This window comes from Halteromyces radiatus, assembly GCF_025201355.1.
Source record: "Halteromyces radiatus strain CBS 162.75 chromosome Unknown BX664scaffold_12, whole genome shotgun sequence".
Taxonomy (NCBI): Eukaryota; Fungi; Mucoromycota; class Mucoromycetes; order Mucorales; family Cunninghamellaceae; genus Halteromyces; species Halteromyces radiatus.
Genome location: NW_026251698.1, coordinates 443,686 through 458,997, shown reverse-complemented (window position 1 = coordinate 458,997; position 15,312 = coordinate 443,686). Strand labels below are relative to the sequence as shown.

The 15,312-nt window shown below is 33.0% G+C and overlaps 4 protein-coding genes across 4 annotated transcripts; 2 read left to right on the top strand and 2 right to left on the bottom strand.

Moving 5' to 3' along the window:
- Positions 1-601: 601 nt before the first annotated feature.
- BX664DRAFT_389623 (uncharacterized protein) lies at positions 602-2,212 on the bottom strand (the record flags this gene model as incomplete). Its single annotated transcript, XM_051549551.1, has 4 exons — positions 602-727; positions 790-888; positions 996-2,068; positions 2,140-2,212. 4 exons carry the CDS (start codon positions 2,210-2,212, stop codon positions 665-667), a joined length of 1,308 nt encoding a protein of 435 aa, XP_051395903.1. The 3' UTR covers positions 602-664.
- A 1,957-nt stretch (positions 2,213-4,169) lies between these two features.
- Positions 4,170-9,998, bottom strand: BX664DRAFT_344219 (uncharacterized protein). Its single transcript, XM_051547441.1, has 6 exons — positions 8,664-9,998; positions 7,094-8,562; positions 6,728-6,993; positions 6,390-6,653; positions 4,476-6,287; positions 4,170-4,368 (listed from the first exon to the last, which is right to left on the bottom strand). The coding sequence occupies exons 1-6, from the start codon at positions 9,855-9,857 to the stop codon at positions 4,259-4,261; spliced, it is 5,115 nt and encodes a 1,704-aa protein (XP_051395902.1). The 5' UTR covers positions 9,858-9,998; the 3' UTR covers positions 4,170-4,258.
- A 1,164-nt stretch (positions 9,999-11,162) lies between these two features.
- BX664DRAFT_304462 (domain found in IF2B/IF5-domain-containing protein) lies at positions 11,163-13,166 on the top strand. Its single transcript, XM_051542518.1, has 4 exons — positions 11,163-11,651; positions 11,729-11,810; positions 11,923-12,095; positions 12,186-13,166. Exons 1-4 carry the CDS (start codon positions 11,577-11,579, stop codon positions 13,044-13,046), a joined length of 1,191 nt encoding a protein of 396 aa, XP_051395901.1. The 5' UTR covers positions 11,163-11,576; the 3' UTR covers positions 13,047-13,166.
- Positions 13,167-13,612: 446 nt separating this feature from the next.
- Positions 13,613-15,122, top strand: BX664DRAFT_49391 (uncharacterized protein). The gene is made up of 3 exons (XM_051549605.1): positions 13,613-13,857; positions 13,935-14,311; positions 14,399-15,122. Exons 1-3 carry the CDS (start codon positions 13,665-13,667, stop codon positions 14,864-14,866), a joined length of 1,038 nt encoding a protein of 345 aa, XP_051395900.1. The 5' UTR covers positions 13,613-13,664; the 3' UTR covers positions 14,867-15,122.
- The last annotated feature ends 190 nt before the right edge of the window (positions 15,123-15,312 follow it).

Here is a 15,312-nt window from a genome sequence, read left to right as displayed (position 1 = left end):
GCATATTGAAACACCGAGTTTTTTTTTTTTTGGAAATCACTGCAGTTCATTCACTTTAAATAAAAGGGTAAAAAGATATAGACAAAGAAAAAAATAAATTTGAGAACGAGGGAATTTGGGAGTGAAAGGAAAATAAGAATGAAAGGAAAATCAAATTGAGAGAGAGAGAGAGAAGAGAAAATAAAATTGGAACACTGTTAAAAAAAAAGTAAAAAGCCAATTCAGTCATCCCTCATTCAATAATGGTCATCATCCAATAAGATTACTATCATTAGATTCCTCTCCAAAAAGTAGTTTAATATCATCTAATATCATTTCATCACTTACCTTGCCATCTAATGTGCAAAAGAATTTCATCGATTTTTCGAAAAAATGCCTGATGACCCCTCGACGATTCATTTCTACAGCCAAAATTAAGCTGAGGAATTTGAAAACTTTGGCTGTAAACTCCAAAAATCCATCCCATTTTTTCAACCCAAAAAAAAAAAAAATCCACATAAATCTTTTTGTTTCAAAGAGCCCCAATGAACCGTTCGAGCGTTTATTTTTTTAAAAAAAGAAAGGCTACTATTCAAAAATATTATATGTAAAAAACTAAATACACTATTCTAACAGGGAGTAAAAAAAAAAAAAAAGGAATGAATCATTGATGGATATCTTCCATTCAAAACCAAAAACTGACACTGAAGCTTGTATCAAGCGCTTGGACATAATGCCACCATTTCGGCTATATAAAATGATAAAAATATGAGTGAATCATTTTTACCTTTCTTCTATTTCATCACTTACAGGAATATAAAGTATTTCCCCTGGTTTTAATATACATTCGACATAATCCGCTTCAGCAAATCGTGGGTAGGATTCTAAATCCGGATCATCAATATCCACCTATATATTTTTTAAGCGCAAAAAAAAAAAAAAAAAAAAAAAAAAAAAAAAATAGTAGTAATTAGTTGAATCAAGTTGTCTTTCTTTTTTTTTTTTTATTACTTTACCTGACTTGTATTGGACATGATGCCTTCATATGGGTATAAAGCCGATGAATGAATGGGAGAATAAAGTCGAATGTATTTCCTGCCAACCACTTGAGCCAAAAGGTTATGATAAGGATCTTGATGGAGAGGAGATACTGTGCCTTTGGGACCAAACCAACAATGTTTGATAACGTCAGGAGGTGGACGTTGTAAATACCATTCGTTAGATTGAGGCTCTGCATAGCAATAGTCTGGGATAGAGATATCATTTTCTAATAATGGGATATGATCAAAGAGATTGTGTTGCGCTAGGTAAGCTATTGGTTTCTTTTTTTCATCTTGTTGATTGTCCAAGTTCGAAGGTATAATATAATCGTTGATGAAATCCTCCATTCGTACCATTTTCTGTTGCCAACAAACATCTGTGTACTTGCTTCCAATTTCAATAGGCACTATACGATCACCTGCTAGTTGAAGAATATAATCGATATCTGTCCAAGGTCGTGTAGTACAAGCTGGCCAATGATTCATCAAACCGCATTGAAGGTGAAGAGGTGTGGCTAATTTCTGATTGATATGCTGTTCAAACCAAAGGTAGTCAGGAGGTTCCTTCAAAACAGTGATGGCATGTTTGATTATTGGAAGTGTTGCTGATGAATTGATCGCCAAATGTCGCCCTTGTGTATTTGTCTTCCTTGGTCGTAACCATTGTTGTAAATCGTCTAAAAGTTTCAATGAGAATTCTCGTCGACGAGGGCCGGGTCCTCCACTGACAATGAGAGCCACATCCAAGATCTTGATGAGTTCTCGAGCCACATGTTTCTTTGCTTGCATTGTTTCTTCCTTTTCCATAGAACTGATCAAAGTGAATGATTTGAGTAGAGTTGCATCCATCAATAGACAACGCCAACATGCCGGAACATCCTTGTATGGGTACATGAGAAGCTTTTCATTGGCAAGTTCAATCAATGCATCTAATTGTTGTTGTAGTTGTTGTTGATCATCCTTTGTTTCTGAGTGTTGAATAGACTCAGAAATGTGTTGAAATACTGAATCAAATAAACTGACCACCGAAACACCACAAGGAATAAAGTCTATAACATTCAATAAGTTTCGATATATTTCTTTTGTTATAGTTTTTTTTTTTTTTTGTAAAAGCAAGTACCTTGATAATGATCTTCTTGTTTAAATAGTGAGACTATTTCTTTTTTGATCAAGTTGACATTGAGAGGTAACATATATACATGAAAGAAGAAGAAAAAAAAAAAAAAAAAAAAGAAAAAATCTCTATAAAAATGAACAACAGAGAGGAATTTGAAATTTTTCTGTCTTGATTTTCCTATTTTTTTTTTTTATTACTATTCTTTTATGTCTATTCTTTCCTTTCCTCATTCTAGTTTCCTTTTTTTTTTTTTCTTATTTTTTTTTTTTTTTTTTTTTTTGCAACTAGTCTTTTTTCCTATATTTTATCTATTTTATTATATTTTATCTATCTACTCTGTTTTATCATTGAATCAACGTACCGGAGCTGCAATTCGTTACAATAAAAGTGGGACCTTACGCGTTTGCATAATACTCTCTCTCTCTCTTTTTTTTTTCAACTTCACATTCTTTTTTATCAAATTATACAACTCGTCTCTCGTACTTTTTACTATCAAACCATGGAACCCATCAATAACAATTGAATACTACAAATATTACGAATCAGTCCTGAAGATACAAACACGAAATAGCTAAATGCATATCAAGATTACGAACTCTACAATGGAAAACCTTGCCACATTTCCGACCTTCAAGCAGCTACTTTATCAAAGGATTTGTAAGTTTTAGTGATCAAAAATACGTTATAAAAGTCATACTCATATTGAATTTTTCTGATGTAGGGCATGGAAAAGGTCCTTACCCGTTCATGATTCCTCGGAAGCTGCCCCTGTGATGATTTTCCGGTCAGTAACATTTGGTAGAAATACTTTTGAAGGCACTCTACTGGACTGGTGGACAGATGTAGAAGGACTGGCAAGATTGGTAGATTAGTTTTTGCTAGACATGGACGAGTATAACACAAGTCTGTTCTGAATGTGGCAAGAAAGATTTGAACAAGATGGAACTGGAAAAATGTCACCGTTATGTACACAGTATTAGTGTGCCAAGTTGTCGTACTGTTTGGCAACGAGACGCCAATGCCTCACCAAGCATTCAGATCCTCTTTGTGAACCTTGTGAAAAAAAAAGACCGTAGATTTTCCACGTAACAAAACCGTATGATCCTTACGGCGTAAGTTATAAAAAAAAATGTGATGATACTTCATATAGACTCACTATCTTTGTTTTTTTTTTTTTTTTTTTTTTTTTTTTTTTTTTTTTTTTTTTTTTTTTGTGTGTGATCCTTGTTCTTGTTTCTTCTCTCCATGATAGTGCCTTTTGGTCTTTGACAGAATTTATCTTATTTTATGCTTCGATCCACACGCATCCAAACTTGAAGCGATATATATATGAATGCTGAATCCTTGTATATGTTCTTTACTACCTCCAAAGGCCGTATTAGTGATGTCGATTTTGTGCGTGCAACCCATCGTCAATACTTTTCTGTCCCATCGTCTTTGGATACTTTTATAGAATTAGTTACCCTCCTTTTCTTTCTCTATTTCCTTTATCTTTTACTTTTATCACTTTTTTTTGACTCTTTATTTTTACATTGAGCTATCATAGTAAAAAAATAGTTACTTTCATTATGAATAAAAAAAAAAAAAAGGATTCTTTTGTGCTTTCAATTGTTACTCTTTTGTCTGATTACAGATATTATCTATATCCTCACACATTAATATATTTATTTATCTTTGATTTTATATATACAATAAAAACCGATACAAATATTACACACAATGCCATCTTCTTTGTCTATCAACCGGTTGGTAACGTTCTTTTCATATATCTTTTGAATTTCACAGACGACACTCATCTTAATTTATCATCTCTTACCATCCGACATACTCTCTCTAATTTGGATCAAAAAGAAAAATCTGCTTGGCTGATCATCATGATTGTTCTATTCCTAATTCAATTTCAGAGTGATTAATATATATCATCGCGTTGAACCAACAATCGTTTTTTTTTTTTATTTACAAACAATATCCTTTATTAAAAAAAGGTACAAATACGAATAACACAAATAATAAACTAATAATACATTTTAATAGGAGTAGTAGGAATAACTAATAATAATAAAAATAATAAAAATAATAATAAGAATATTGAATAATAATAAAGTATAATACAAATAAAATACTACAAAGAGTTCAAAGAATTCAAAGAAGAGCGTCGAGAAGCATACGAGGAAGAAGATGATGAGGAAGTGGAACAAAATGATTTTTCACGTTCATTTTGTTTCATATGTTCTAAGAGATCAAAAAAAAAAAAAAAAAAAAAAAGGTATTAATATCTACCATTTTTATTTATTTTCTATATCATCATTCTTTTTTTTTTTTTTTTTTTTGGCACTCACCAATGGTATCAGCTCTTGTATCATATTCATTTGCTTTTTCTAAATTATGATCACCAGCTAATCCAAGTCGATAAATTTCCGCTGTTCGTCGAAGAGCAACCACATCATCGATTTCCGCTGCCAATTCCCAGTAATGTAGAGCCTTGTTTATATCTTGATCTACACCAATACCTTGATCGTAACACATTGCGATTTCAGAAATAGCTACATTGTTATCTTGACCTTGTATAAGTGACATTAGCATATCAAAACCTTTCTTTGGGTCACAAGGTTTTCTTCCCCATCCTTTCAAGTGATACAGCGCCATCATCACTTTGGCATGAGATGATTGATCTTGAATTGTTTCCAGAGAGGACGATGATACAGATCCTTCAAACCACGAATATGCTTCTTCCTGTAAATCCAAAGCTGCTTCTACATCTTGACCCATCAACTTTTCCGCCATACTGTGCTTCAATTTGCCAATGGCCAATTCAGCCAAAGGGCCACATTTCCATTGATAAGCCTTTTCATACCATTTCAAAGCATCATCCAGGTTTTCCATATCCAAATAACCTTCTTCATAATAAGAACCAAGCATCAGTGCCGCCTTTGCATTACCTTGTTGTGCTGCTTCCGAATAATATGAGAATGCTTGCTTATAATTCTTAAGAATGACGCAAATGCCATGTTCACTGCTTTCTTCAAATCCAGTATGATATAAATGACCAAGTTCCACAAGTGCTTCGGGTACCAATGTTGCTGCCTTTTCGAATTGTTTCAATCCACGTTGATATTGTTTTTGATTGTTCCAGAGATCCCATGCATGCATAAACATGATTGTTCCCAGTTCTTTCTTGGCTTGTTCCAGACCTTGATTGCTCGCAAGTTTCAAGTAACGCTGAGATGCCACAAGATTGATATCCAAGCCACCAAGACCATACGCATGATACATGCCAAGTTGATATTGAGATGGAGCATGATTCCACTTTTCTGCTGCACTTCTAAACCAGTCCATCGCACCTGCAACGTCACCTCGGTTTTGACATAATAATCCAAGAGCATGTTCGGCATCTTTGTGTTGACTGAGATCCACTGCCCGCTTGTACCATATCTCTTGTTGATCTGTTTGATGATTTTGTCCAATAAAAACACAGATGTTACTAATGGTTTGTCGATCAATCTTGTCCCATAGTGTTGTCGTTTGTTTTTGTTCCCAAAAATTTTGTGTAGCTTGAAGAAAATGTTCAAAAGTAACATGGTCCCATTTTTTTCCAGAGATATCAGGATTAGTCATACCCTGCAAGTGATACATCATCAACATGATGCTAGATAACGGTTCTTCAGAAGATTGTTCAAACCAAGTTTGTGCATCATCGAATAATCCAAGGCCATCATATAACTGTCCAATATGAACCATCGATAGTCTATCACCTTTGCCAGCAGCGTCCATGTAGAATGTCAAAGCAGAATCAATAAGTTGGTGAGGTTTTGCAGGATCATCCAAATAGGCTTCATGTTCCAATCGACCTTTATGATACATAGCATCCGTGTTTCCTAATTCGATTGCGCGATCCAAAAGTTCAATCATGTCGCTACGATCGCCGTTGTCATTTTCCAATAAAAGTGCCATTTCCACCATACATCCACTATGACCAGCAGAAATACCTTGATCTAATCGTCTTTTTGCTTCTTCCATCTCGTTATCGATTTGATGTAATTTAAACAATTCCAATGCCGCATTTCCTTCACCTTCATCAGCAGCTTGAGTCAGCCATTGTTGTGCTTCTATTACATTGGTTTCCATATGAGTTCCGTGAAGAAGTAGGTAGCCTTTAGTTGTTGTTGTTGTTTTTTTTTTTTTAAAAAAAAAAAAAAAGTTGGTTGTTAATACGAATCTGACTTGATCTTCAATAAAAATAGGTAATATCTTACCTAAATAAAATCTAGCTGTTCTTGCAAGTCTACGACTTGATCGGCTTTTGTGATTCATAGTAATAAAGTGTGTTTTCGTCACTTGCAACTGTTCCCAAGCCAAGTTATGCTGATCATTTTGCATGAAAAGTTCAATCAATCTAAACCTTGTTCGTTCTTGTGTCCAGTCCATATCTTTGATGGGAAATTTGATGACTTTTTCGTAACACAAAATAGCTTGAGAGATATCCTTATTAGTTCCTTTTCCAAACTCGTAGCAAATACCTAATCATCATTAAAAAAAAAAAGAGATTAGAAAAAAAAAAAAGAGAAAGATCAACTACACCTATCATACATACCAAGAAGTTCCAAAGGTTCCATGAGAAAGGCTCCAGCAGATTGTTGGACCATTGTGAATAACCATGAATACACATCTTTCATCAACATTGAACAGTCCATTTCTTGATCATATCCATCCACCAAAAGTATCTTTCCAATAGAAAGTCGTGCATTCCAACCAGCCTTTTTTAACAAAGGATTTGACTTGATAATAATTTGATATGATTCCAAAGCTTCTTTCCACATGTCATGTCTTTGATACAAGTCAGCAATGGCTATTCTTGCCCTTTTTTAAAAAGGAGAGAGAGAGAAAAAAAAAAAAGGTGAGATTATTCGATGAATGATATATATTATTATCATTATTATTATTATTATTTTGAACTTACTTTTGATATCCCAACTTTTCAGATTGAATCAAACATTCAAGAGCATTTTGAATATTAGTTTCTACACCTAAACCATGTTCATGATAGCGAGCCATATCCACAAAAGCCAAATGATCACCTTTATCTGCCGCTTTTTGTAATAAGAGCCAACCTTTTTGATATCGATCTGGATCTGATTGAACCACAGCAATTTTCCCTTGTTCAAAGACACCAGCCAAAGAGCGTAAAGCAGCTGTATAATTTTTATCTTGATCCTTAGTTGCAGCAGTATGTAGCCAGTGAAGTGCTTCTTGATGAGATACAGTGGATTCTTCCAGTAAAAGTAATTGTGCGAGACTAATCATGGATGTTGTATGATGTTGATGACTTGCTCGTTCATACCAACATTTGGCCATTGTCAATTGGACATTTTCAACAGGAGATAGACCACGTTCATAAAATAGACCTAAACTATATTGTGCAGTTGGATGACCACGTTCAGCTGCCTTGCAATACCATTTGAATGCTTGTACAGGATCCTTTTCTATGATTGATTGACCAGAAGAGGAAACACCATTTGCCAACATAAGAGCTACATGAAATTGACCATCGACATCACCAGCAAGTGCACTTTTCATATAGTAATCAAAAGCCTTTTGAGGATTGGTTTCAACAATGATAGATCCGTCTTGATTTTGTACACCTTCTTCATAGCAAGCAGCCACCCAGAAGTAAGCATCTGAGAATTGTTCTTGAGATAGTTGAAAGAATTCTTGATAAGCCAAAGTGCGATTGATATCTACACCACCCCAACCATTGAATTTGTATCGAGCCACCATCAGACGAGCCACATTCCTTTGTCGTACATGTCCCACATTCAAATTGATTTTATTCATACACGTAGAATCGCCAGTTGATTCTTTGACGGATGAAATGTCATTGGTAGCAGCAAGTTGAAACCAAGGAAAAGCTTCGGCATGACGATCGGTACGTAATAATAGATGAGCCAAGGAGAGTTGAGCTGTAACAGATCCAGATAATGCCGCTTGTTTGTACATATTGATAGCTGATTGGATATCGGCATCACTATGTCCTCGTCTCTCTGCTTGTTGTCCAAGAAGTCCTAGTGCTTGTACATCACCTTGCATGGCAGCTTTTGTAAACCATTCGTATGCTATTGATTCATTCTTGTTGACAGAGATTCCTTCCAGATACATCAATCCCAATGCACGTTGAGCAGGAGCATAGCCACCTTTTGAAGCTAATTCCAAGTGTTTTAATGCGGTAGAATGATTTTGGGGAACCAGATTTCCAAGTCGATAGTTGATACCAATAAAATAATGAGCAAGTATCACTTGTTTGTCGTTGGATGGTATTGTATGATTGGATATTGCAGCTTCATAATGTTGAATGGCTAATGTTGCATTTCGGTCCACCAATTCGCCTTCTTCATATAATCCGCCCAAAGTGATATGAGCTTTTACGTTTTTCTATAAAAAAAAATAATAATAGTAATTAGTTGAATATGAAATTGAAACCAAACCAACTTTTTTTTTTTTTTTTTTTTTTTTTTTTTTTTTTTTTTTTTTACCTGTTTTGCTGCCAATTCAAGCCAATGTATAGCGATATCAATCCACTTGGTACGTATTTGAATAGAAGGGGTATCATTGTTATCAAGTAAAAAATCCAAGTTTTCCAAAATCAATTGACCAAGAGATACCTGAGCATCAGAAAATCCTTGTCTTGCAGCCCGTTCATACCAATGTAAAGCTTGTTTGAGATCAGGATATTGTTGAATAAAAAGACCATGTTGATAATGTAAACCTAACATATATTGAGCGTATCTATTATCCCTTTCAGCTGATAATTTGAAATATTTGACAGCTTCTTCAACGTTTGGTTGGACATTGTGATCACCTTTTGCCAACATGATAGCGATTCTATATTGAGCCCATGCTATAGTGGTTGAAGGTAGAGAAGTTGATGTTGATATATTAGCGACACGACGAAACCAAAAAAGTGCTTTGACTTTATCAGGCTGTTTTGAAGAATGATGATGACCTAGATAGTAAGATTCAGCTAAAGGATAAAAAGCATCAACACAATGACGAGATTCGGCCAAATAGAGTAAATTTTGAAAACCTTGCTGGATAAGAGATTCGTGACCACTATGTATTTTCGATTGTGCGACATGTACCAAGTTGGACAAATCATCTAGTGTTGTAGAGATTCCTTTTGTACTTTCTTCATTTGCTAGTGTAACAGTTGTCGAGCTCGGACCATGTCCAAAATGAGGCACATGTAAGGTAGAATGGGTACTAAGTGTGGAGTGTTTGGTATAGCGTGATGTTGTTGAGAGAGTAGAAACAGGAGTATCTATTGAAGCAGATGAGAATAAATCGGATAAAGTAGATACAGTAGAGGAATTTGTTGAAGAAGAATAAGAATTGGCAGTTGATTGTTGTTGTGTATAACAAATTTCAGATAATGGTATATCATGAGGAAATAAACTAGAAAGAGGTTGTTCAGCTACGTGGTCTCTTATCAGTGTTGAAGGAGTTGCAGCAGTATACATGTCGATTCCAACATGAAAGTTGTCTTTCTTTAATGGTAATATTAATTTATCTGTTGTTGTTGTAATAATAGATTGCGGTGGTGGTATTGGTGTTCTTGTCGTTTCTAAAGTGGTGGTTGAATGTATATTCTTATTCTTGGTTGTTTTAATTGCTTTAGTTGCTTTTGTCGTTTTTCGTTTGGAATGACTTTTACTGTGAGAATTACCCATTTGAAATAGAATAAAAAATAAAAAGAGTGACAGGAGATATAATAATAATAATAAGGAATAAAATCAAAAAGTGGGAAAAAAAAATAAGGAAAAAAGAGAAAAGAAAAGAAAAAAAAAAAGTAACGAAAATAATACTCAAAATTCAAGCTGAACTTACCAAATATAGAATTCTGTTTACGGTCCGTTGAACCCTTTTTTAAGCCCTACTTTTTTAAAAAAAACAAAACCAATTACAACTAATTATATATGTATAAAAAAAAGGAGGTACTTTTTATATATCTTTTTCTTTTTTTATTTATTCAATATATGTATTATTATGAAAAAATCAATTCATTTTTTTTCTTTTTTATACATCTAACTTAAAGACGAGCAACACAAAAAAACGCCATTGTCCAACTGTAACTTATTTGCACTGATCACTTGAAGAGGTCAAACTACTATATGGTAGTACGCAATCATTCGGAATTTGAAGCTAATATACGTATAAAGGTGAACAAAACTAGTAAAGAGAAAAAAAAATCCATAGCCTCAAATAATCTATTGGCTTATTTACATAAGGAATATATGTTATGTGAGCTTGTTATTTAATGACATGATGATGTTTGCCTTATTGAGTCGATACAAGAGAAAAAAAAAAAAAAGAAAGACGCCTACTTATGCATGATGAGGATCAAAATATTGTTATGTGTGTGAACATTGAGATCAAGTGATTTCTTTCTCTTTCCTTTTTTTTTTTTTTTTAACAAGATCGTCCACGTTTCATCTCTATTCATAACCAACGATCTTTCCCTTTCTTTTTGGTATTCATCATGCACATTTGGAAATTTGCGGTGATTTAAAACTATTATTACTCTATTCAAAAACACATGAATACAGATATTCTTCTTCTTCTATATTAAAATGGGTTATTGTGATTACTCCTATCAACTCACATGATAACTGTTCATCATTCATCAATCAAAAAAGAATTCTCGGACTATCGGAGCGAGAGATTATCCCTCCACCTTTGGATAATGATGATATGTATAATGATGATTGGTATAATGATGATTGGTTCATGATGAATGTTTGAATAGTGATAATTAACGTGATGATGATTGGTTGATTGATTGATATTGACTTAAAGCTTCCTTCTTACAATATATTTTGACAGTACAAGCAGGATATGGATGGCTGGGTTTGAAAGTCAACGGCAATGGTTTTTCCTTTTGTAAAGACAAAGTCACAGGACCAACGAAAAAAAAAAGAGCGGTTAAAAAAAAAAATTCTTTTGTTTTGGATTTTTTTTTTTCTCTTCTTGTATAGTTTACGTTTACCTCTCTTCTGTTAGTTTAGACTTACGTACATTTTACTTATTCATCTTTTTTGAATCCACCTATTTTTTTACTTTTGCCTATTATCGAAAAAGGTTTTATTTTTATAAACTTTAGTTCATGTTTTGTTCATCATTGGACTGGAATACATACTCCAAATACGACACTATAGAGCAGCAGCATTCCCTCAAAGTCAAAAAGAAGCTACTTATTGAATCCACTTCTTAATTGTTTTTTTTATTACTCATTTATCCTATTATTATATTCTTTTTATATTATTATATAACTCCCTCTTCTCTCACTCTTTTTTTATTATTATTTTTCTCTCTTTATTATTCTTTTCTTTTTTATTATCTCAAATCTATTCTGACTCTTTTTTACCTACCCAACTCTTTACTCTATTATCATGGCTACTATTAATGTTAGACGTGATGTCAAGGATTCTTTCTATCGTTACAAGATGCCTCGTCTTGTCTCCAAGGTAAGTTAGTTACTTTCTTTTATTTTCATTTTTATTTTTATCATTTATTAACTTTTTTTTTATTATTATTCTTTTAGGTTGAAGGAAAAGGCAATGGTATCAAGACTGTAGTACCCAACATGACTGAAATTGCTCGAGCATTATCTCGTCCTCCTGCATGTAAAGTGATTCTTTTTTTTTTTTAAAAAAAAAAAACAAACTATGAATTAATTTTATAACTCACTCTTTTATATATATATTTATTGTACTTTTTTTTCCAATTTGTCTTTAGATCCTACGAAATATTTTGGTTGTGAACTTGGTGCTCAAGTCAAATGTGATGACAAGAATGAACGTTATATTGTAAATGGTGAACATGATGCTGAAAAGTTACAAACCATCTTGGATGGATTTATCTCAAAGTTTGTTCTTTGTGCTTCTTGCCGTAATCCAGAAACTGATATTGTAAGTAATAATAAAAACAAATAAAATATAATATACATATTTATTTTCTTTTTTTTTTCTTTTTATATATAAAAAAAACAAAAAATATAGCTTATCAAAAATGATGATATTTTGATGGATTGTAAAGCATGTGGTGCTCAAAACGTGGCTGATATGCGACACAAGCTTTCAACCTATATTGTTAAGAATCCTCCTGCACAAGCATCCAAGAATCAACGCAGACAACGCAAAGCAGCTACTGCTCAAGCCAACGGTGAAGGACATGGACCTGGAGGTGGATTTGTTGAAGATGAAGAAGCTTCTGATGATGACATTATTTCCCAACGTATCAATAAAGAAGCTGCTGGTCTCAATATGGAAAGCAAATTGGTTCAAGAAGATTGGTCTGAAGATACTAGTGAAGCTGCTGTCGCTCAACGTATGAAGGAACTTGCCGTAAAAGGTGTCGGTGCTTTTGGTACTGAAGACGATGATGAAGGGGAAAATAAGTATGATCTTTTTGGTGCTTGGTTGGAAGAACAAGAAAATCCTGCTGATGATGATATTATTGCCAAAGCTGAAGAACTTGGTGTATATGGAAAGTACAAAGCTTGTCAAGTGTTAGTCCAATGTATCTTTGATGAATCCATTGCTACTCAAATCCCCAAACGTGTCAAATTGTTGCGCAAGTTTATCACTGAAGAAAAACATCAAAAGGCTGCTCTAGGTGGTATGGAACGATTGGTTGGTTTGGAATATAAGGATGTCTTGTTGAAGAAGGTACCTACTATCCTTATGAAACTTTACGAAGCCGATGTCATTGAAGATGATGTGTTCATCAAATGGGGTGAAAAGCCAAGTAAGAGATATGTGGACAAGGATATTTCGAAGGAAGTCAAAAAAGCTGCCAAACCCTTCTTGGAATGGATCGCCACTGCCTCTGAAGAGGAATCTGAAGAAGAATCCGATTAGTTTTTTTTTATTTTTTTATTTTTATTATTATTTTATTCTTTAGTTTACCTCACTTGATTGATAGCGTAGCTTATATATTATTTATCTTGAAAATGAAATAAAATATTTTTTTTTTACTGGATAACGTAGTTGTACGATTAATGATGGATGAAAGATGATAAGGTGACATGATAATAGGATGATTGACTTGTCTATCTTTTTTATTTATTTATTTTATCTCAATTCAAAGTGAATAAACTTTAATCATACGCATCATCAATGCAACAATACCTGCAGATATGTAATCCTATCATGTTTTAAAAGTAACGACCATGGCATTTCTAACGATCTCCTTAAGAAAAAAAAAAAAAAAAAACGAGGAGTGTACGTATTGTTATACAACGGGGCTTAAGGAGACTAGCATAATCAACTGAAGCTTATATTTTGACATGCACTAAAAGAAGCATGAGGTATAAATGACTGAGATGACAACATCATATGGGAGTACTAATTAGAATACAATGCGTTGACGCGTATCTATATATATAATAAAAAATAAATAAAGGGGACCTATACAACTCATTTCACTTTTCTTTCCATCTTTTATTTTATTTCCATTGAATACATACTTTCTTTCCTATGGGACTCTTCAATTTGAAAAAACGACTGAAAACACAAAAGATATCCAGTAATATATATACAAATGAACATCATGATTTATCAAATCAAGTGAATCGAATAGAAGACATTGATTTTCGCGCAAGTTTATTGGAGGATATTTTAAAAGAATTACCATCATTCACAAGACAACAATATTATGATCATCAACAAGGTATAATTCTCTTTATATTGGCTATTTTAATAAGACCAATTAAAAAAAAAAAAAATGGAAATGTTTTTTTTCAATAGACAACGATGATGATAGTCGAGAACAAAAGAAGACTCCTGCAGTGGTGGCATCGGAGCATGAACCAAATGTGAATCAGGAACACAGTCCAAGCGTCGATGCGGGTCCTACTAGTTTATCACATTCTCTAAGCGCCCCTTTTTCGCCATCATCTAGTTTATCCAATGAAGAATATAATCATCAACCATCATCACCTAGTTTGCCACCTCTTTATGAATTATTTGGAAAACATCGTCATCACAATGAAATACAAGACAAGAAAGAAAAGAAAAAAGAAGTTATTCAAATGAATAGATCATCACCTCCCTCAGTATCTGTTTTGAATCAACCTGCTCGATCATCTTATCGCTCTTTGATCGTTGATACTGGTTTGCATCAGGTAAAAAAAAAAAAAAAAAAAAAAAAAAGGTTAAATATAATATAAGATTCTCAATTCAACATCATGTTTATATATATATATATGTAGAGACCAACATTTGAAGAAAAAATCCATCAAGGAAAAGAAAATGTCAAAATGAATAAAGATCATGATCATCCTACTGTGATTGAAACAAATGAAGGATTACCTACAGCTACGTTGTCACGATTTTCTTTCCCTGATCGATTAAAGAATGAATTACGACTAATAAAATCACGAAAAACAAGTCATTCCATGCCTGATATCTCGATTATTAGGCATAATTGGACAAGTAAAACAACGAATAGTAATAATAATGATGATGATGGTGATGATCAATATTGTCATCATCAGCATCATCATTATCATCCATGTTCATCCCATTTCAATTCTCCACAAAACAATATTAATCTTCAATCTTGTATGTACCATTATAATCAACATCAACATCATCATCATTATTATTATTATCATCAACATCAACAACATTCAACTTCTTCTTTTATTATACACCATCATCACCATCATCATCATTAACATCATCATTAACAACATATTTATGTGTTACGTAAATCATCTTACTTTCCAAATAGGGTAGTTGATTGTAGTACTATGTCAAAAGGAGCTCAAAATGTTTTTTAGTAGTGAAAATTCTTTATAGGAAGAGAATGAAGGGGAATTAAAAGAAGTATAATAGTTAATAGTAATATAATAGTAGTGATAGTAATAGTAGTATTTTAAAAAGAAAGGGGAGCTTTTAATAAATACCCCTTAGAAATTAATAAAAAGAAAAAGTAGAAACAAAAAAAAAAAAATATAAAAGTGATATTTTGAGAACGACCAAATCAAGGCAGAAAGGATTTATTTTTATATATTATAATGATAAAAAAGGTTAAGGTAACACAGAGTTGTAAGTTTTTTTTTAACACAATCCAATAAAAAAGAGTGTTTTTTTTTTTCTTTTATTTTTTTTTTCTTTTTAT